Source organism: Primulina tabacum, chromosome 2 (genome assembly GCF_025594145.1).
Source record: "Primulina tabacum isolate GXHZ01 chromosome 2, ASM2559414v2, whole genome shotgun sequence".
Lineage (NCBI taxonomy): Eukaryota > Viridiplantae > Streptophyta > Magnoliopsida > Lamiales > Gesneriaceae > Primulina > Primulina tabacum.
In genome coordinates this window covers 50,379,517-50,402,607 of record NC_134551.1, presented here as the reverse complement: position 1 = coordinate 50,402,607, position 23,091 = coordinate 50,379,517, and the positions used below count along the sequence as shown (strand labels likewise).

At 33.8% G+C, this 23,091-nt stretch overlaps 1 protein-coding gene, 1 long non-coding RNA gene and 1 pseudogene across 3 annotated transcripts; all 3 read right to left on the bottom strand.

Moving 5' to 3' along the window:
* Window positions 1-2,767: 2,767 nt before the first annotated feature.
* LOC142535656 (8-hydroxyquercetin 8-O-methyltransferase-like) lies at window positions 2,768-5,179 on the bottom strand (annotated as a pseudogene).
* Window positions 5,180-9,616: 4,437 nt separating this feature from the next.
* On the bottom strand, window positions 9,617-15,363 carry LOC142535635 (uncharacterized). Of its 2 annotated transcripts, none has more exons than XM_075641826.1 (12): window positions 15,169-15,363; window positions 14,907-15,014; window positions 14,159-14,326; window positions 13,442-13,852; window positions 13,225-13,302; window positions 12,702-13,009; window positions 12,501-12,611; window positions 11,938-12,419; window positions 11,063-11,237; window positions 10,303-10,542; window positions 10,060-10,194; window positions 9,617-9,831 (listed from the first exon to the last, which is right to left on the bottom strand). In XM_075641826.1, exons 2-12 carry the CDS (start codon window positions 15,001-15,003, stop codon window positions 9,700-9,702), a joined length of 2,337 nt encoding a protein of 778 aa, XP_075497941.1. In that variant the 5' UTR covers window positions 15,004-15,014; window positions 15,169-15,363; the 3' UTR covers window positions 9,617-9,699. The 2 variants fall into 2 exon arrangements, with proteins under 2 accessions (XP_075497941.1, XP_075497942.1); XM_075641827.1 differs by having other exon boundaries at window positions 13,442-13,837; window positions 15,169-15,362.
* A 4,718-nt stretch (window positions 15,364-20,081) lies between these two features.
* LOC142538023 (uncharacterized) lies at window positions 20,082-22,261 on the bottom strand. The gene is made up of 2 exons (XR_012818631.1): window positions 22,004-22,261; window positions 20,082-20,285 (listed from the first exon to the last, which is right to left on the bottom strand). It is a non-coding gene; the product is annotated as an uncharacterized LOC142538023 (long non-coding RNA).
* Between the last annotated feature and the right edge of the window lie 830 nt (window positions 22,262-23,091).

Below are 23,091 nucleotides of genomic sequence, written 5' to 3'. Positions count from 1 at the left end.
TGGACCGTTGGTGGGTGACGATTGTGTGGCTGGGTTGATTGTGCAGGTTCATAGGGAGGAGATCCGTACTGCTTTGTTTCGTATTGCTGATGACAAAGCTCCGGGTCCTGATGGTTTTGGTTCTGGTTTCTTCAAAAAATCGTGGGATATTGTGGGTGATGATGTGGTTTTAGCTGTGGGAGAGTTCTTTCGGTCTGGTAGACTGTTGAAGCAGTGGAATCATGCTTCCATTGCTCTTGTTCCTAAATCTGACCACGCTACTACAGTCACTGACTTCAGGCCGATATCTTGTTGCACAGTATTTTACAAGATTATTGCCAAGATCTTGGCAAACAGATTGAGGGCAGTGATTTCTCCGCTTATCAGTTAGGCTCATGGTGCATTTGTCCCGAGTAGATCTATTGTTGAGAACATCCACTTGGCTCAGGAGATGCTGAGACATTATGCTAGGAAGCGCACTTCTGCTAGATGCATTATGAAGATTGATTTGCAGAAATCCTATGACACAGTCCACTGGGAGTTCCTTCGTGATGCCCTTCGGCTCTTGAACTTCCCTCCCATGTTTATTTCATGGATCATGGAGTGTGTTTGTACTACATCATTCTCTATCTCCTTTAACGGCCAGCTTCATGGGTTCTTTAAAGGTGCTAGAGGATTGAGGCAGGGGGACCCTTTATCCCCTTTTCTTTTTGTCATTTTTATGGAGATTCTTTTCAGGTCTCTTCTTTAGGCTTCTCTGTCGCCGGATTTCAATTTCCACCCCAGGTGCGCTCTCTCGCATATTTCTCATCTGGTATATGCTGATGACTTACTGATTCTGTATCGGGGTGGTGTGATGATTGTGAGGATTTTGTTGGAGTGTATGGATAGTTTTGGGAGGATGGCTGGCTTGAGAGCCAATGTGTTGAAATCCAATATCTATGGCGGGGGTTAAAGAACCTGATAAGGGTGAGATATTGAGGATGTGTGGCTTTCGTCAGGGTTCTTTCCCTTTTCTTTACTTGGGTATTCCTTTGGCTGCGGCGAGGTTTAGGGAGTTAGATTATAGTGTAAAAAATCACAGCGTGGCCGAGACACACTCTTTCCTATGCGGGGAAGTTGGAGTTGATTCGTTTGGTGATACAAGGTGTTGAGTGCTATTGGCTTTCGGTCTTGCCTATCACATGTGGGGTGATTGACAAGATTAATTCGGTTTGTAGGAGCTTTATGTGGACGAGCAATCATCCTCCTATTGCATGGAGTAAGATTTGTTCGCCAGTTGAGGATGGGGGTTTGGGTATTCGAGATCTTCGAGCTTGGAACAAGGCGCTTCTCACTAAGACCTTGTGGAATATTCACATTAAGAAGGATACGTTGTGGGTTCGGTGGGTGCATCATTATTACTGGAATGATGTCATGGATTGGAGGTGGAGGAAGGATGATATTGTTCTCATTAAGAAGCTCGTGGAGATCCGTGATGAGCTTTTGGCTCGTGAGGGGAGTTGGGATGCGGTGGTGGCTAGATTGTCGATTTGGTTTGATACGACGTGGGGTGTGTCGGAGGCCTACAGGAGTTTCTTACCAGGTGCAGGTAGATGGCCGTGGAAACCATTTATATGGAGACCATACATCTTACTCAAACACCGTTTCGCCCTTTGGATTTTTGCTCATGGGAAATGCTTGACAAAAGACAGACAGCCGTATATCCTAGACAAGTCTTGTGGTCTTTATGGTACTGTAAATGAAACTGCACAACATGTTTTCTTTGAGTGTACAGCTTCTACACAGCTTTGGGTTAGATTGTGGGAGTGGTTGGAAGTTCAGTGTATGGCGCGTTCTATGACAGGTTTACTTCGTCTTCTCTGCAGGAGATTTAGAGGTACTACAATGCGTGCACGGAGGTGCCACTCGGGGATAGCTGCATTGGTTTATCACATTTGGACTGCTCGTAACATGGCACTTTTTGACGATAAGAGGCCGGATGTGGAAGCTATCTTTCGGAAGATTTTGATTCATGTTCATCGAATGCTGGCTGCTGGATGATGTTCATATTTTGTCTCTCAGTATTTGGATTTCATTCTTCGGATGTATCTATTTTCTTGATATAACTATTTTCTTCGATTATAGTTTTTGAACACAGATTTTGTGATCCTTGTGTATGCCGCCCAGTGTATTTTGTATTTTCTTTATTTACCATCTATGATATGTGTTCATATAAAAAAAAGTGGGAAACGTTTGCACATATCAAAAAAATTTGGGTAGAGCTAAAATCATATCATTGACTAGATTTGACGAGTTTTTGGGTTTTATATTACTTTTCAAATTTTAGTTCTCTACATTCTCTAAAATACTTATTAAAAATTTTTATCTAATAAATATTTTGTATTTTTTGAAAATATTTATTTATTTTTTAAATTTTGATAGACAAATAATATATGATTTTTAATATCTTTTCTATTCTTTTTTAGTAACAATTTCACTCAATCAATATATCAAATACAATGATAAATAATTCAATTTGAAGGCATGGTTATTATATTTATTTGAATATAAACTCAAATGGAAAAAAATTATATAATAATAAAATATATTCATTATATCAAAAATTTTAAGTAATTATTTAAACGGTCATACTTACTAATTTTGTAAGTATTTTAATACTCCGCACCGTGAGATACTAGTTATAACTAAAACTAACTTCTATTGGTAAATAATTTATTTTTTTATATTATATTTTTTTTATTTTTAGCGCCGACTGACAAAAAATAATTACAATGAGATTAAAAAAACCAATACTAATAAACAACTATACGAGATGAGTTTTTCTTAACGATAATACAATGAATTATTTTTCAATCATAGATAATATTATTAAATTATGGAAAAATCTCAATTAACGATCTCACTCCTCAGCAACCAGCTGCCAAAAAGAGCTTCTCTCCATTGCTTCTCCTTTCTCTCTTTTCCAGTGATCATAGTCATCATCAACATATCAAAGAATAACTGCGTTTCAGTGGCTTCGTGCTCTTTCATCATCTCATCCTCTGTCTCATCCTCGGCCACAACCATATCAACTATTATCACTTTTCCTCCATTTTCTTTCTTGGGAATTGCTTCTTTCCATTTCAGCAATATTTTAATGCACTCTTCATCACTCCAATCGTGCAATATCCACTGCATCATCATATCAATTAATTAGTTGGTTTTTAATTTACAATCTGAGGGTTGCTTCAAAAAAGAAAAATGGTTTACTTGCATGATATGTTGAACAAGATGTTTTTTTTAAGTGGAGATAAATTTTTTTGGGTCAACTTGTACAATTTTTGGTTTTAATTCATTAATTTGTCAGAATTTGGTTATGGTGCACTAAATTTTAATTCCTACCGTTACTAACGTGAAACAAAACACTTCAACAGTTTGAAACCGAAATTTGAACATTTAGTGGACCAAAACTTAAAATGAACAAATTTATATTTTTAAGAGATAAGAAGGATTCCAACAACTCAACCAAGGTCATTATTTACTATATAATAATCGAGTATTTGTGAGGCTTGGGGAAGATGAGGGCGGGGGTGATTGTCGGTGCAATGAGGTTGCATGGACAATGAGCGGCTCCTGACATCTTCTAGGCTAAGGGAACATGAATGAACATATCTCAAACCGGAAGGAGGGGGATTCCAAAAACTATACAGGTATGATACTATGCAGTTGAGGATTTGATAGGTAGTACTCATATCAAGAAGATGCGTCTTCTTTTCGTGAGCTCATCACATAAAAACTCCAAATTTAAATGTGCTTGACTTGGGGCAATTTTAGGATGGGTGACCCCCTGGGAAGTTTTCGATGGTGCATGTGAGTGAGGACATAAGCACGCTGAAAAGACTCGTCTAGGTACTACTCATATCAAGAAGATGCATCTTCTTTTTCGGGATTTCATCAAATAAAAACTCAAAAGTTAAGCGTAATTGACTTGAGGCAATTCTAGGTTGGTGACCTCCTGGAAAGTTCCTAGGATGCATGCGAGTGATGATATAAGTATGTTGGAAATACTCGATTTAGTACAGGGGAGACAGTCATCGAATTCAAGACATTATAGTATTTGTATATATTCAACATTCCTCGAGACTCTGAACCCCTGAATGCTAGTAAATGTTCAACTCGATTAGCTTGCATAGGACAAAAGTGAATCGCTTCCCCGAGAACTTGGTCACATGCATTGCAAATAGTCAGGCTTTCCAAATAGTAAGTTAATGAACAAAAAAGTTCTTTTTTGTTTTTTAGGATTCGGGGTGTAATAATCTATCGAGTATGTTAAGATTTGGGTGGATTTATCAAGTAGATATACAATAGTTTTTACATAAATCAGTTGGAAACCATACCTTGAGGAATACAGCCTCAGCAGGAGGAACAAAATCAAACAACGACATGAGGAAGATCCAGCACAATACATTTCAACCCAGGGAACGCATCACCAATAACCTTAGCCAGGGTCCCTGTGCCTCCCCCAACGTCTACAATAGATTTTAAACCTTCAAAGACATGCTTGCAATCTCTAGTAATAATGCTAGCCACAAAATGTGCATCACTAGCCATTCCTTCATTAAAAAACCGATTCATCCGCGGCTCGTGCGCTGCAAGCTCCCAAAACGCCTCGCCATTAGCATTGGCGAACGGCGTGGGAGTGTCGTTTTGAAACCAGTCTCCCACATGATGCCATGAATCTATTAGAAGCGGGTCGAGTTGGGATAGTGCAAATGGTGCTACGCTCGAGGGATCATCTTTCAAGAGGAGACGAGAGGCCGGTGTTAGCCAGTAACCCTCTTTTTCTTCCTTGTAGGGGATAGAGACCTTGACGAAGAACTTCGAATGGATTAAAATGCGCATGAGACGATCCACACCGTGGGATTTTTGTCTGTTGATCGGGAGTGCATGGATTAATTCAGTGAGGGTGATTGGTTTGCCATGTTTGTGGACAATATCAAATAAGCCAAGTTGAATTGCACGTTTCAGAGACATGGAGTTTATGAAATTGAAAATTTGATTCCACACATGACCATGAGCATCAAGGAGTTGCTCAGACGAAGACGCCTTGTCAGGGAAGGCCATTTCTTGATAATGGAAATCAAAACTTGATGACTTTATCCAAGATTGTATACAGAATCGGAGCCAAAGAAGATTATGTTCTTTTATACCCGCGGCTGGCCGGAAAAAGACAAGATAGGATGATACAAGCATATATAATCCATGTATCATTGATGATTTTTTGCATGCATGCATGTCGTGTGATCCATGGTTGCATATTAATATAAATATTCAAAATTTATGGATTTTAATTCAATCTTATTTTATAATTCGAGAGTTTAATTAGTGGTTGGGGAAAATTAAGGTCGCTTGTATAGAATTAACGATCTACTAAGTACTAAGCCATTAATGAAAATAAGGTATCGTTTAGTGCTATGGACGAACGAATGAAAATAATATATGCAAGCATATATTAAAATTATGCTGAAATCTGAAATAAAAAAACCTAAAATGCTAAAAATTTACTGAAACGACTAAACTAGGATTGTTTGAAGTGGAAAATCTTGTAGAATCATTTGATCGTGTGGCACTCAACACATACACATTATTTGAGCTAAAATAAATTCACACCAAAAAATTTTTTTGGGTGCAAATAGCCTAACTATTTTTGGTGTAAATAGCCTAACTATCTTTCGTTCGGTTTCCAGTTATATCATTTGTCCATCCCTTGTTTATCTCATTATAGAATTAATAATATTTGGTTTATTTTAGCAATTGGCGTGATGGGATGCATGCCAAATAGCACGCAAGTGGCTACACAAGTCGCGGCCAACCGATAACATTTGTCGCGATGTTCATTGAAAAATCTTCAAAACGATGAAATTGATAGATAAATGTGTTATTTTTGGTATTATATTTGACGTTCAGTTTCATAAGTATAATTTTATATAATAAATATTTCCCTTTAATACACATAAAATTAATGATGGTCTCAAGTTTACGAGAGGAAGAGATTATTTTCCTAACTACAATTTTAAATTCATCATTGCTTTAAGAAGAAGATCGATCAAAGTTATTATATTTGATATTTTTGGTTGTAATTTGAAAGAACAAAATGACAGCCATCACCATAAAAGCCACCAACCTAACTATTAGTTAAAGAAGACAGCTTCGTAACCCAAAAAGTAATATTTAGACTTGTCTGTCAATATCATCCGGTGATAAGATATACTTAACTAAGATTAGATTAACTAATTTATTTATTTTTATTATGGAATTGCATGCCTTAATAATTATGAAGAAAAATCACTTAATTGGATGAATACTCCTATGTATATATTTTTAATTATAATCCTTTCGAACCCTTTCGCCTATAACATCAACTTGGAAGGAAGGAAGAAAACAATCGTATTGAATTATGTTAGGCAAAGCGGCGATTTTGCTACCCCGTAACAAATAGTTTGATCCACTTAATTAATTATTGTTTTTTTATTTTGATTTTTTTTTTTTTAAGATTTTGCTAGTTGTGTCATATATATTTGTGTGTGTGTGTGTGAAAATAATCGACCTTGACCCACACTGGCCAAACATTTTGTGAGATTCATTTGGACATCGTGTCTTGCATATATATATATAGAGAGAGAGAGATCCTTCACTCAAAAGTGTTCTAAATTCAGTATCGATCCTCTTTGCATGAATTTTCATTTTGGATGGCTTCTTATTAGGGGTGGGCATAGTTTGTTTAAAACCGAAATAACCGACCGAACCTAAAAAATTCGGTCTAAATGGTTCGGTTTTTCGGCTGATTACGGTTTCAAAATTAAAGAAATTTGGTTTTTCTGTTCGGTTTACGGTTTTGATTCTCAGAAAACCGAAATAACTGAACCGGCCATATTATATTTAATCATGGAGCTTTTTGTATAATGGGCTAATAAATGGGTCTTAGTCATGTGACAAGTCCAATATTGACAATTGAAATTTCAAATTTTTATTGAAGCTCATATTGTTAAATGTATTGAGATTTGAGATGCAAAATCTATATGCATTTTGGAGTTGAAAATTGGAATTTAATGACTGTGTATCCTTTTATTGAAGAGCTACTGTTTGAAATTGTATTTCAAATTGTTATTGAAGCTTAGATTGTTAAGTCATAAATGTATTGTAATCGTATATGTTCTACTCATCTACTATCATTTTTTCTTTTATATGTATTGCATCCATCAAGCTATCAAGTGATGTATAATTTTATTTCTTAACAAAATATTATAAAAACGTATATAATCGACCATATAACAGAACTGTATTACAAAAAAACGGACCGAACTGTAATAAAATGGTTTGGTTTTGGACCAGATATATTCAAAACCGAAAACCGAAAAAACTGAACCATTATAGAGAAAAACCGGACCGAACCGACCGACGCCCACCCCTACTTCTTATCCAAATGGCACGTCCCGAGACGTGGGTTAGTCGAGACTGACGTTGTTTTACAATCACACATTTGAAAACAACAAGTTTCGTAGTACATGATAAATCAAAAATAATTTATTACTCATAATCAATCATAAAATTGCCTTTACAAAGTAGATTCTTAAAACGATAAAAATATGCGGAAGCGCTTACAACTTACTAAGTGAAAAATAAAATAAACTTCTTGATTATTCTTAATATAAGCCTCAAAACTGGTCTTTTTCATCTTCCTCGATTTACTCGTCTGACTTATTTGGGGAGGGTAGAGTAAGAGGTGAGTGATATAGTCGTCACTCAACAAGTGGGGGTCGTTCGAGCACATACATAACAAATACATATGAATTTCGAAAACCACATATCATATCATGCATAATATGTTTCTCATAACATGTTATCATCATAATCATAAGCATAATTTTGACCAAGACATTGAGATTCTTCTACTTTCCATTGTTTACTGTGATATCAGTCCCTAATTTTTACTCCTCTAAGGGTGTGAGGCCGTATAACGGTTACAATCCCACCGTGTAAGGGCCATAAACATATTATACATATTGAAATTCTCAACCATATCCAGTTGAATCATCACAGTACCCAAAACATAAAACATATGATAATCGTATCAAGAATTGGTAGAAGAAGAATTGCACTCGATCGTAATTTTTGAAAAAAAATGAAATAATTCATAACCGAAATAATACTTTTAAAACGAGCTCAGTTACCTTAGATCTAGAAGAAAATGTGAAAAACTCGAAAATCATAGAAGAATCATGCAACTGGTACTTCCAAAACACAGCAGCACTTCGCCTGAAAAATCAGTCATTTTGAAAAATTTTTTGCGACTTATTGCACCGTTGGATCGGGCTCAAACTTGGACGTACGTTCACAATACGTCAAATAAATTATGAACGGTGAAGATCGGGTTTGGAAGTTATTTTAACCTATTCATGGACGAAAAACTATAGATATGTTGTCTCTGCCTAGAATTTGAGCAGTTTTCTTACGAAGTTTTCATGCGAATGCAAAAAATGAAAAACTAACAGTTGGGTTTGGCTGAAATTTGGATATGTTATTTAAAACATATGAAAACATATTCTGAATGGTGGAAATTGGATTCCAAGCACTCGAGTGACAGAAATAATTTTTCCGAACTTGGACAGAATTTTGATGACTGCAGCAGAATTTGGAGAGCATAATTTCGAAAATTCTGGGGAGAGTTTAGAGAGAATTTCGAAAATTTTGAGTTTATGAATAGTGTGAAATTTCGAATGGTATATGGTGGTATTTATAGGGTTCAGGTGAAAAGCTTACTATAATTCGATTGATATCCTTCCATAATTTGGAGATTATCCTTCCATAAATTTTGAGATACTCTTTCCATAAATATTGAGATGTTTTAATCATGAGAAAGATGGATCCATGCAGTATGCAGCGCCAAAAGCAACATGTAGTGTTTCAAAATTTTCTGCCCCGGGTGTTTTAATATGCTTTAAGAAAAAGTTTTCCAAGAAAATGTTTTGTGAATTTGATGCACTTGGATTGATGGATTTGATTATGCATACGACTAATTGGTTTCAAATTACCCCTATTGTGGGTAACTATGAAATCCACTACAATTATCGATAAAATTGCATGACTTGACATAAAGTGAATTTGAAATTCAATTCAATTTTATTCATTCAAACAAGTCAGCGAATTTGAATTACATCGTATCAATTTCATTAATCCAAGTATAAGCCGAGGCTTTTAGTAATTTTTACAATATCATGTGTAATTTAATTTCCGGACTAAGTTTTCAAGTTTTATGATGCAGTTGGCTATAATCTAGAGTTTTGACAAATCATATGTTATTTCCAACTAACCGACATATTGCATCACCCACCTTACGACTCTGCTCACGCATATAAGCTTCCATAGCAGACGGAGATGTCTTAGAGATTGCAATGGCCAATGTAAACATCCCATTCAGAGAAAAGTAAGCTCTCAGGAGTCTCACTTATTTGTCAAGTTTGACCACTTCACCCGTTCCACATTTAGAATGTTTAGATATATGTGAGTTTGCTTCGTGCTTCAAGATAAATCAAATCATCGTCGGGCAGCAATTTTTCTAATCAAGTTGTAATTTTTGTATTCCACATTTGGCATGTCTACGAATTGCTGTTGTCTCATAGTATGTATATTCATATATTTTTTAAAAAAATTAAGAATATTAATAATATAAATGATAAACTATGGTTCCTTATTTATTATTTGAGTTACAACACCGAGAGCAATAGTCCTTCCTAATACTCGAAGAGATGCTCTTCCCAAAGCTCTACATTTACTATATTCTTCCGCACACATGGTCTCTTGCAAAACCACCTGAAATTAGGAAAGAACGAACGCACTTCAGCTTGTTACCAAATATCATTTATCAACAATTTTCAACCAGAGAAACCAAATATAAGAAAATTAAAACAGACGAACAAAACCACAAAGTTAGTAACCATTAGAAGCAATCTGGGTTGAAATTTTATTTTTTTCAGTATTTTGATCTTGAAAACAATAATGGGAACTAGGAGGGGGAGAATCCAGGAATCATGTACTAACCTCTACCACAGCGTTCTGCTTAGCTAATAAACATCTTGGAAGCTTCTTTGTAATCTTTCCAGTTTTGGGATCAAGAAGAGACGATAACTTAACAACTCTAGCAGCCCCTTTTGCATGGTGTATGTGAATTTCCAACTGCATATATATCCATCAAAAATGCAAAAATTACCCCCATAAAGTACAAACAGTCAGAAACCTCTACACACTATATTCATGTTATTAAACCTGAGAGCCGATTAGTACCTGAGAGCCGATTAGTATTGGAGTGGATATGTCCAGCACAAAAATCTTTAGTTCCAAGTGGTTTGCGACTGGAACTGGGAAGTCGGGGTGGCACAAAACACCTCCATTCGTGAGATGATTGCCCTCGATACCTTGCAAATTTACAGTCACATTGTCACCAGCTTTTGCAATGTCGCAAACCTGGGAATCCCGTTCCAAAGATCTGATGGTCGCTATTTCTCGTGAAGGCATAATCAGTACCTGAAACCAAAGAAGACTGTAACACAAGCAGATATTGCACTTTTCAGGAAGCAAAACGATGTATATAATTTTAATTACACTTATGCAAGTTAAATAACCAAAAACATGAACAGAAAATTGATCCTATCTGAAAAACCTTCTCAAACTTGAATCCGTCCTAAATTCCATACAAAATGCAAGCATCCATTTCGCAGATTCCACTGAAAATGATGCATCTAATAAAATGCTTTTGTTTTACTAATGAAGTTAGCGATTTCATCAGCTGATTTGTTGAATCTATACAGATATAATATTAACCATTAATACACTAGATGGAGCAGCTGTCACAACACAAGTGAACTGATCGGTCATTAAAATAGAGACAGTAAGATTTATAACCTCCATTCACTAAATGGAGCTGTTCGGGAATTCTTAGACCCTCCAACTTGAAAGGAACTAGTTCTGAAACGGAGCATAAAATGACTTTTGAACTTTGCTATAAGTTTGTAAGTATGAAGTAAAGAGCTACAGTATCTTGTACCTTTAAACCAGATCGAATAGCTCCAGACTCCAATTTCCCACATGCAGAAACCTGGCCTGGTGATTGTGATAGTGATTTCATAACCTCACATATAGGCATTAAAGGTGGCTTGGAGTAATCTCTTGCTGGAAGTTGCAGAGAATCTATTGCATCCAACAAAAAATTCCCCTTAAACCTGTAATGCAGTAATTTCAAAATGGGTTAGTATGACAATAAATAGATGCAAAAAGCTGAGGTAGTTTTTCCATACAATTGTGAAAATAATGAAACGGAGAACAATGTGTGCAGACATGTCCAATCATTGCTTTATAAACAGCAATCTACCGCATCATCTTTAACTTCTTTCCTCATCCACACACAGCTATAAAAGCAGATGCATGGTATAAAGGATCGAGTGCTCATGACATCACCTCATTACAAGGACACACAATACATAAAAAGTTTACTTCTCATGTGAGATGGATACTATATATAGAGCATGGAGTGCTAATGACATCACCACTTACAAGGATACAAAACATATAAAGTACTTTTAGTTTGCATAATTGACAGTAACGTATCACATGCTGATAATAAAATTTGCACATAACTTAAATGCCAGGTTAAATGCAATTTGGGATTCAATCAGGCATGCTATGTCATGCGTCCAACATATACATGATGATCAAAGTGTGAAGGAAATTTAAGTTAATTAATAAACAAAAAACTGGCAAAAACATCGGTTCAGCCCTAAATTCTCAAGTACGGTACTATGAAAAGTAGGAGGTGCCAAAATATATGCTCCCTATTGAATATATATAATAATAATAATAATAATAACAGCAACGAACAAAGAAAAAGAAACATAAGAGAAAGCTGTGACTCAGGTTACTAACCAAGACGACATCAGATCAGATGGATTTAGCAAGTTTTGATTTTCCATGGCACTCACTGGAATCCATGATATGAAGGAATCTTTAAAACCACAAGAGCGGAGAACTGTTCCGAGTTTCTGCTTTACCACATCAAATCTTTCCTTGGAGTAGTTCACAACATCCATTTTGTTAACAGCGACTATAATTTGATTGACTCCAAAGCTTCTAATTAGCTGTGCGTGCTCTCTTGTTTGCCCCCCAACAGCATCTACACCTGCTTCAAATGAACCCATTGAAGCATCTACTACCAGAATGGCGGCATCTGCCTGGCTTGCTCCAGATATCATGTTTGGAACAAAATCTCTATGTCCAGGTGAGTCCAGCAGTACAACACGAAATCTTCTAGAAGTGAAAAAGGCTACACCCACAGTCATAGTTATACCCCTTTCCCTTTCTTCAACACTTTCATCCAATGCCCATGCAAATGCAAATGACCCTTTCCTCTGTTCAAATAACAATCGCATATATTCAGAAAACCAATCTAAAAGCATGAAAATAAGCAAGTAAAAAAGTTGTGACAATACCTGTTGTTTAGCTTCCATCTCATTTTTGTGCATCTCCTTCCGTGATATTTTTCCCAAAAGATGAAGCAACCTTCCCGAAAGTGTTGATTTTCCAGAATCAACATGACCAACCTAAGCATTTATGAAGAAATTATAAACAAAGAATGCGTGCATATTACATAATTAATTAAATATCATATCAGAATTTGTACCATAACTTACAATTGCAAGATTAAGTTGACTCAATCCATCATCTACGTTGTCAGGACTCATCCATTTCTCCAGTTTATATCGTGGAATTGATGTTGCCTTATGATCACTGGTAAATTTGGTGTTTCCAGATTTGGAAGGTAAAGAGACATTGTTTGAAGAGACATTGTTTGCAGAATCATCAGAAATAACAAGTTTGTTTCCACTGCATGAAGCCAATTCTTTCTCTTCAACTCCAGTGTGTTTCTTTCTTGACACTAAAGACGAAGAGGAGTTGTGCCCTTTAGCAGCCACCTCTGATTCAACTACCATCTTTGTCCCTTTTTCAAGAAAGATGATATAGTGACGCGTTAATGTTTGCAAGTAAAAGGTATGTTAATGATAAAGCAACCAAATAACACAAATAAACATAAACCAGAAGACAAAAAATTCGAGTTATTCCTTACCCTGAAGTACTATTAAAATTTATGTTCTATAAAACAAAGTAAAGACAGACTTTAAACTGCAAAAGAGTGGGATTCAATTTCAGTACTACCTTTGGAATACAATTTCAGTGACCGCAAACCATTTGATACTAAATCATCTGGAGACGGGGAATCAAACTTGAAAGGGGCTGCAATCAACAAGCGTAAAGTCAAATAACAAAGATCATGGTCACAAAGTTCAGTAAAAACACTTGTTAAATTGTCTTGAAAAATATTTTTATGACTTTTTGTCTCATGATCATTGGTTAACTTCAAACTAGTTCTGACCTGAAGTAACTTTGTGAAATTTTTGAGAGCTAAAAGCCCTATTGAGTTCGAGAAAATCAGCACGGTTATTTCCATTCTCGCATGAAGTAAAGATAATCTTCGGTGGGAATACATTTTCCTGTTCTTCAAAGAGTGCAGAATTTATGGGTGTCTGTTTCCGCGATGATGCAAAAAGAGACCTGGCCATTATTGATGCTCCAGAGCTAAAAGCCCTATTGAGTTCAAGAAAATCAGCATGGATATTTCCATTCTCGCAGGAAGTAGAGATAATCTTCGGTGGGAATACATTTCCCTGTGCGTCAAAGAGTGCAGAATTTATGGGTGTCTGTTTCCGCGATGATGCAAAAAGAGACCTGGCCATTATTGATGCTCCAGAAACTTTGCATGTGCCACAAACTGCATGGAAAAGATCTATTCCAAAAAACATGAAGAAAATGAAACACAACCAATGTAAATTGGAGAAAGGCAAAAGTGTAAAAAATGCAGGATATCAAAGCAGATGAAACCGGGAAAGAATTCATTAAACAAAGGGAAGTGGTACATCCCTGGAAGAGCTCAAACTAAGACAAAATATGCCTTTGAGATGCAAATGAGAAAACCAAGCGCATGAAAAGGGAGAATAAGCCCAGAAGCAACAAAGTTTGTTGTTCTATTTTCGGACACGTATCAACATAATTATATCACACAACCAAAAGTGATGTTATAAATATATTATACCTGCAGTGGCCTTCCTTCTGGTATTATCTTTGAGCAAGAGGTTGCGTAAAACTCCACAGATGTCACATGAAGACATAGACATACTATCTTCATTATCATATGTACAAACTGGGCAACGCCAGACCCCAGTCTTGAGGATCTCTTCTTTTGCCTTTGTGCGAGAGGGACCTGTCACAGATAAGCAATGGAAAACTAAGAATGCATTGGAGAGAAGCTGAGCATGTTTATCCTGCAATGGCCAAGGAAAATAACAAACAACTATAAGTTAATATAGACTCAGTAACACAGGACATAATTGCTTTCCTATGAGCTCCCTGCATATTTGATGCTCGGAATTTGCCGTAATTAACTCAAACAAATTAACACAACCTCGGTTTAAAGATTAACAAAATCAAATCTTTAACACTAAATCAAAGAAACAACCTTAAATTTTTCCAAATAAATAATGAACCCTTTTGCTCAAAAACTCCTTACCTACGATCAAGAAAAACTTCCTCGTGCAATAATACATTCGGTTTTCGATAAAATGAACCAGGTTAATTTCTTAATATAAAATACAAATATGTAACTACTTCCTCGCGATAATGTAATTTTCACTTATCATAGAAGCGTTTAATGGAACCTGAATAGATTCATTGTGACCAGAGACGGAGCCAAGAGGGGGTGGGTGCGACCGCCCCCTCGATTTTTTAATTTCAACTAAGCATGTTCATATTTTCTTCACGCATGCAAGAGATATTAAACTCACCATTTTCTTCCAATTCATCATAACCATCTTCATATTCATAATCATAGACATCATATGCATCATCATAATCAACACTGTAGCCCGCTTGACGAGGCATGTTCACGAACCCTGCCACATACAGAAGAGCATCTACCAGTTATGAACATACAAATCTGAACTATCAACATATTCGAATATTTGAAGTAATTGCCACTGCCATAACAACATAGCAACATCACTCTTTGAAATCGATAGAAGAGTTGAGACACGAGCAACCTCCTACCTCAGAAATCAGATGACCAACCCACAATAAAGTGTCATATCAATATCCAAACACTCTGCATTTGTTTTTTATAAACGATAAATCATCCCCGAAAGGCCTAAGCGTCTAGGGTTAAAATAAGGTAAAATCCCGAATCCAATCTGAATTTGGATATGTGTGGAAGCAAAAATCTAGAGAGATTTGTGAGAATTTAGATTTGTAAATTTTAGTTTTAACAGTTTGTTAGTTGGATTTTATAGATATAATTGGATTTTACTGGTTAGATTTGATCGGATTTGGATTTAAATAAATTTAAAAAAATATTCATAATAAATTTTTTAAATTACTGTGAAATGAATAAATTATTTTTTATTTTAGTATATTTGATTTTTGAGATTTATTTTTATAGTTGTCATGAATATTAAATAATTTTTTATTCATTAATAATTTATTTTTTTATTTATAAAATTAAGATATGATTGAATATTTAATTTTGAAATAATCTATTTCTTAAAATTTAAATTTGAATGTTTAGATTTTATGCTTTATTATTTTATTTTAATAATTTATTTTATGTTCATTAACAGTAGTTGATTATATAAGAGTTTATATAGTTTGTATAACATAAATATATAATTGAAACGGTATAAAAAAATAAATGTTAAAATTAATTTTAATTTTTCAATTTTTTAATAACGTGAATAATATATTTTAAATATTGATTTATGTAAAAGAAAATTAAAGTTATTTTAATAAAATTTAAATTTTCAAATTCAATTCTTGTTTTTTCCAAACAAGAAATGAAATTTAAATAAAATTTTTAAATTTCAAACCAAACACAAGATAAAATTATAAATCTATGGATTTTCAAATCCAATTCCAAATACAATTCTACTTCCAAATCCTAAATCCAAAATTTTAAACATCCAAATACATTGTTAAATTTTGGATGGATTCTAAGTAGAATTCGTGTTTATATATTCTTAAATAATTAGTTAATAAAATGTAAAACTAATAATTTCGATCTATTTATAAATTCAATTATAGATTATAAATTGAATGAATAATATTATTACGTTCACATATCTAAATTGGGAGTTAATATTAAAAATCGATTGGACTATCACTAATGTATTTTCGCATGTATTTATCACTAAAAAATCTTTCTTATATTTTAAAAGGTTAGAATTACATTTTGATTTAAATATAGAAATTAGAATTCTAAACTATTATTATTGAAGAAAATAATTAAATCTCCCAAAGTACAAAATGGGTAAATATAAAAGTATTAAATATTAATTGTCCGCAAAGATGGGGTTAACATGGGCAAAGTTTTAGGTTTATCTTTTAATATCTAAAATATTAAAGAATGTTTTAGAGCAAAATATAAACTCGAAAACATTTTCTTTATCCATATCTCATAAAAAAATTCTTGAAACTTAGTCTTCATATAGGATTAAGTGGATATCCATCGTTTATCCTTAAATTTAGTAGTATAAATAGACTTAAAACTTTATTTGTAAATCATCCCAAGTTTTTAGAATAGTTTAAATTAAATTAATCTTTAAGAATATATAGGCTTTCATAAATTATTATTAAATAAAACATGAAATTAATCAGTTAATAAAATATAAAAAAAATCTTATATAAATTATTATTATAATTTTACACACAAAACATATGTGCATAATTTACTAATTATTATAATTAGATTATGATTATAATTTTACACACAAAACATATATGCATAATTTACTAATTATTATAATTAGATAGAGACTAGAAGAGTTTAATCATACTTGATTTCTTTTCGAAAAAATAAAACAAATTATACTCGATTTACTTCTCCGGCTATTATGATTTTGATTCAAACACAATATATAAATTATCTTCAAACAGATTATTATTCACAAATTTATATTCACGGTGTCTGTATGCCGCACGTTGTAATGAGATTATTTGATCTATTTGCGGCCCTGATTATTTAATGGACATAAAAATCTTATGGTGCAATTATTTTTTTTTAGAAAAAGAAATTTACTTATCCGGCTATTATGATTTTGACTCAAACACAATATATAAATTATCTTCAAACAAATTATTATTCACAAATTTATATTCACAGTGTGTGTACGCCGCACGTTGTAATGAGATTTAAAACTGTGATGCTACGGACCAAAACGAACAATATCACAAGTGGGTTGGGCCGTTACATTTGGTATCAGAGCCAGTGTGTGTGGACGTCATACGTTATGACGAGTTTTAAACCTGTGAAGCTGCATGCGAAAGCGAACAATATCATAATCAGCATACCTATATATAACAAAACTACAAATGCACATACACACACAAATCAAATATCATAATTGACATTTGAAAAAAAATAAATCAGTATTTTACATCTCTCTTTCCATTACAACAAATGTTCAGCGGATTTATCCTTTCACAACCGAATGCAAACAAAACAATATAAAGTTTGCCACATGAACTAACACAAAAATAAAATAAAAAAACCTTTAACGATTTGGTATTAGTCAATATTGAATTCAATAACAAATAATCAATCGACCTTTAAATTTTAAAAATCGAAAGGCGATCAATCGAATGAAACAGACCAGACATCAACACTCAGATAAAGAATTAAAATGAGACATGAATTACGGCATTCCATTGCCTACATCTACGAGAGTCACCAACTTCATTAAACCAATTCAAGTTTTACAATTACAAACAACGATTCAACATAAATGAAAGATTAAAGTAAGTACTTTATTCCTCTAACCAATTTGACAGCCTTTCACTTGAACTTCTTTGAATCTTGTTCCCTTGCTCCTCGAATTTCAAGATGTGAATTCTCTGTGTGTTTTATCTTGAAGAATGGAAGAAATCGAAATAATTCATAACCGAGAAGAATAGTTTTTATAATTTTCAACTGATTAGTCACCATTGGCCGATTCCATTTTTCCTTATTGGGCCTAACTTAATGACTTGGCCCATGTATTTAACTAAGTCCATTGTCCAATAACCTTCCTTCCGCCTTTCTTTGAACTCTTCATCCAACTTGATAGACACCACTTCAACAAATTCAGATTGAAATGCCTAAAATCTATATGTGAGTGCATTAATTTAATCAAGAATATTAGACTATATTTAGTAATTATATTTTGTTTCGGAAAAATATCATTTAAAATTTTGATGGATTAATAAATAATTTGTAATATTCTCATAATATAAGTATACTTTTTAAAATTTGATTTATGTTATCCACTTAATAAATTTAAATATCAACTAACTTGTTTCATAAGTAATTATTAATTTACATGATGATAGAATAATTAAATGTTCTAGTTTTATATATTTTATTTATATTTATAGTATTATTTTATTTCCTACTCTCAATACTAAATAAAATTCAAACCAATTTGAGTTATCCATGAATTGATTTATCCATGGATAAAAAGTGGAAATTACGTTTTTTATCTCGTAATTAGCACGTTTTCTAGTTTTGGAGCTGTTATAAATCAATTTACAGTTTTAGTACACTAACCCACTTTTTTTTTTTTGCGATTTCCGACTTTTCTGGGATCCCAAGTGATGACCGTAAAATGCTTGTTTGGCAATCAAATATGCTAACGCATACTAATAAAGTGAGCATTTTTGGATTTTGGAGGAAGAATTAATACTTTTTACACATAGTCATAAAACATTAACTGTTAACTAATAAATATGATATTCAAATAATATGAGAAATCTTTACACATTGAAATCAATAAATTTGTTACGAAAATGAAATAGTGGTCCACACTTAATTCTGTAGTTATGTCGATGCTCACCAGATTCCGGTGGGATGATCCCCTTGAATCTTCATTGTAACTTCGATTTAGTCGTTAGTCTAGGGTTTTGATTCGGGTTTGTGATGTGAATGAATGTGTTGATACTTTTGGGGAAAATGGAGGAAGACATATATTTCAAAATTTCACTAATGATAAATTTATTCGAGAATTTTTAATTTATAATAACACACATAATAATTACGAACTATATAAATATTTACAATTTTTTTGTAATTTTCTTACAAATATATATTTACATAAAGTTTTGATATGTTGCACACCCACCGTACACGCTTATGTGAACACCGATGAGGTGACTCTCATCTATTGAATTGAGCAATCGAAACGTGACGTTTGTGCTGCTGTGCGGTTTAAAAATTTGAGTTGTACCATTAGCATGAGCTATAGTTTATAATAAAACAACAAACAATCGGTCCTACAATTGGTATAAGAGTCAATGTTATGTGTTCGATTTTCATTGATTGCAATTAGTGCAATTATTGAGAGGAAGATTGTTGGGTGCAATAATTGTCGATGCTAAGTAGACCTAACCGAAACTTGACGCTTGTGCTGTTTTACGGTTTAAAAATTTGAATTGCACAATCAACACTAGCTATAACTTTAGTAAAACGACAAACACTAAATTTCCACATTATATATAGCAAGTCCGCCAAAGGTAATATGCTAAGAAAAGAAATGCACATCAATTAATGCATTCACCTTTATATATATATAAATATAAAGTAGAGTTGTTGCTATATACAGTAGATTCCCACAAAAAAACTTAATGCTAAAAAAAAGAAATAAATGAGAAATAATATCATATTTAATATTTTTTTTATTTTAATATCATTAATTACTTAGTTTTAAAAAAATAATAATACGCCCCCGATATATATATAAAAGTAGAATTATTGCTATATATAGTATACTTCTCTAAAAAATAATATGCTATAAAAAGAAATAATTATTACTGTTAATAAAACGTCTCGCTCTTTTTTTAAAATTCTACTGGACATTTTTTTTTTAAAATAAAAGCTTCACAATCTCGCAATAACATTTAAAAATGATCTTAAATATTTGACAATAAAAATAACGCAGTTTTAAAATTTCCAAACTACTCCAAAATCCAACGTAAACGTAAACGAATAAAAAGCTTAAAATCGTCAACGTATCAAAAGGTTCATCTCCTCTCAAATTTCATAAATCATAATGCGGAAAACATGCGGTCCTCGGGTCGTGTCACCGCATCAGAGCTGCCTACTCAGAGTTCAGGACCTCCAGTCTCCTCAGCAACAAGCTCACCTGCATCACACACGTCTAGTGAGTCTAAAGACTCAACACACCTGTACCAGTAATAACAAGTACATATACATAGCACACAGCAGTGAAAAATAGCATAATCAAAATACATTTCATGAGCTTAAAAACATGAACATAAGCGTGTCGTGTAAAATCGTAACCGTGTCAAAACATGTCTCATCATGTTATCATATCGTATGCGTAACTGTGACCTGTCAAAACATGGTAATAGCATGTATCATCGTATCAGCATATACGTGTTAAAATCTTAATTTGAATTCCGTTCATTAGCTGTGACTTTCGTATCATCATGTCATCATGTCAGTCGATGGATCCATCTACGTGTAACCGTGGTACCCGACGGCGGGGGACATCAGCGACACTGTCACCCGTCAACTGAGCCCGAGCCTATCATGTCATCATATCATGTCAATGAAAATACGATCGTCGGGCTCCCTCTGGGGCCTTCTCCCGTAAACGGGCTCCCTCTGGGGCCTTTTCCCTCACGATATCTCCAATCATATCATCGTGTCATCGTGTCAGTCACAACTAAATCACTTCCTTCAAAACGTGTCATCATATTCATCACTTAAAAAAAAGCATGCATATACATAATTTTTCCTTTAAACCAATCATGCACTGTATTTATCATAATTGCGTAAAAATCATAAACATGATATATAAACATTTAAAATATCATAATTTTGTGTTCAGGACGCTGCCAAGACCAAAACCTCACCCCGGGTGCAAATTACCATTTTGCCCCCGGGAACCCAAAAATTATCGTTCACCCCTGGACCTCTAAAATTGACCCGAAGCTTACCACAATCCTTAAAATATCCCAAAACATTTTTAAAAGTATTCCTAGACATCAACTCGAGCCCAAAAAACCAAACTTAATCGATTCGTTTTAAAACTTAGACCGGGGTCCCGGTTTTAATCTGAATCGACTCAGAACATAACCAAATGTCTTCCGACTTTTTATCATATCTTATAAACATTTAAAAGTCCTAAAATAATGTCATTGGGTCCCCAAATGAACTACTGAAAATTTCAGAACTTGGCCAAACAATCGGTCCTATCCTTATACACCACTTCATCCACAATTATCTCTTAAAATCTCTCGCCTCAAGCTTAACCGATTTCCCAGCCATGTGCCCGCCTATTAAGGACCTCGATCAGACCCTAAGACACCTAATACTTTATTATCCTACCCAAAGCTCTCGACTACCAATCCAGAAGAAACACAAAGCTCTCGGTCACCCCCTTTTAGTGCAATCAACAAGCCACACATGGCTCCCACCCTTGAAATATTCGGTCCACCTCCTATCACCCGTTTCCAGCCTTAAATTCTCATCCTTAAGACCATAAGAGACCCTCTAAACTAAGCTAAACCAAAGCAAGCCGCTGCCCACGTAATCTGAAACCAAAAATCCTCACACACAAGCCAAGAATGATCGGCCTTTGCTAGACCTCGACTCGATCGTGGTTCCAGCACTTACACACGTTAGATTACATCATTTCCACCCTTAGTTATCTGGACTCGGCAGCCCTTGCACAAGGAATCAAGAATCGTGAGTTTACAATTAAAATATGATCAACTTTCATGCAAAAACCGTGCATCACATCTCGAACGTGTATGATCTGATTTTTAACAAATATGGTACACACATCAGCAGTATATGGCGTGCGAGATGCAGAAATGAAAGTACATAACGTGCCTTAGATGATACGAAGACGAGGAGATCGAAGAACGAGCGTCGAGAACAAACCGGGGAATTTTCTAGCTAGCCAACGAAGGGGCCGAAGCTTCCTTGGGGAGATTCTACTGAAAACCGAGAAGAACTGATGGTGGAGAGGAGGTGTCGGCTGTTACATGTTAATTAGGTTTAGGGGAGGGTTAAACACATTATTTAAAAGGTTACATTGTACTAATGGGCTCTAACTTTGATAATTAAAAGTTTAAAAATGATTTTAAGTCCAACAAGCTTAAAAGTAGGTCCATTAAGTCCAAACGCACTCCCGATAAATATTTCATGTTGGAAAGATTTTGAAAATATTAGCCGAACCCTTAAAAAGTCTCCCGATTTGATAAAATTTGGGTACCATTAAAAACTAAAACCATGTGGGTAAAAATACCCAAAAATTCTCATTTTCGAAAAATACACTTAAAAACACCCTGTAATAATTTATTAAAAATAAATCGTGTAATTAAAATAATTTTCCTGAAATTTCTCCGGTCTCCGTTCCTCGCTCGAACGTGAAATGCATCTAGAAATCCTAATGCATGAACTTATAAAATTTCATGAATTGAATCCTATTATGCATGAATTATGCATAAAATACACAAAAATAAATAAACACAAACTAATAAAATAAACATGCATTTTATGTTTTAAAATAATTTAATAAAATACCAAAGAAATTTAATAATTTGCATGCATGTGGTTCACGTGGACCCTCAATTTTCGGGACGTTACAGTTAATGCATTCACATACCATATTAAAATATTTGAAAACAAATTAAAAATAAACGTGTAATTAAATATGAAATATTTTCAACTTCTTTTTTAAAATATAAGTTTGAATATGATATCATTGAAAATACAAACTACATTAGATGTCTACATTAGTTATATAATTTGATTTAATTTCAGTTATAATTTTGAATTTTGTGTTATTTTTATATCTTTTAAATATCTTTTTTAAAATTCAAATTTTAATCTGATCTCCTTAAAAATATAAACAACATTTAAATGTTACATTAATTATATCATTTTATTTAATTATTTATTATGATTTTAAGTTT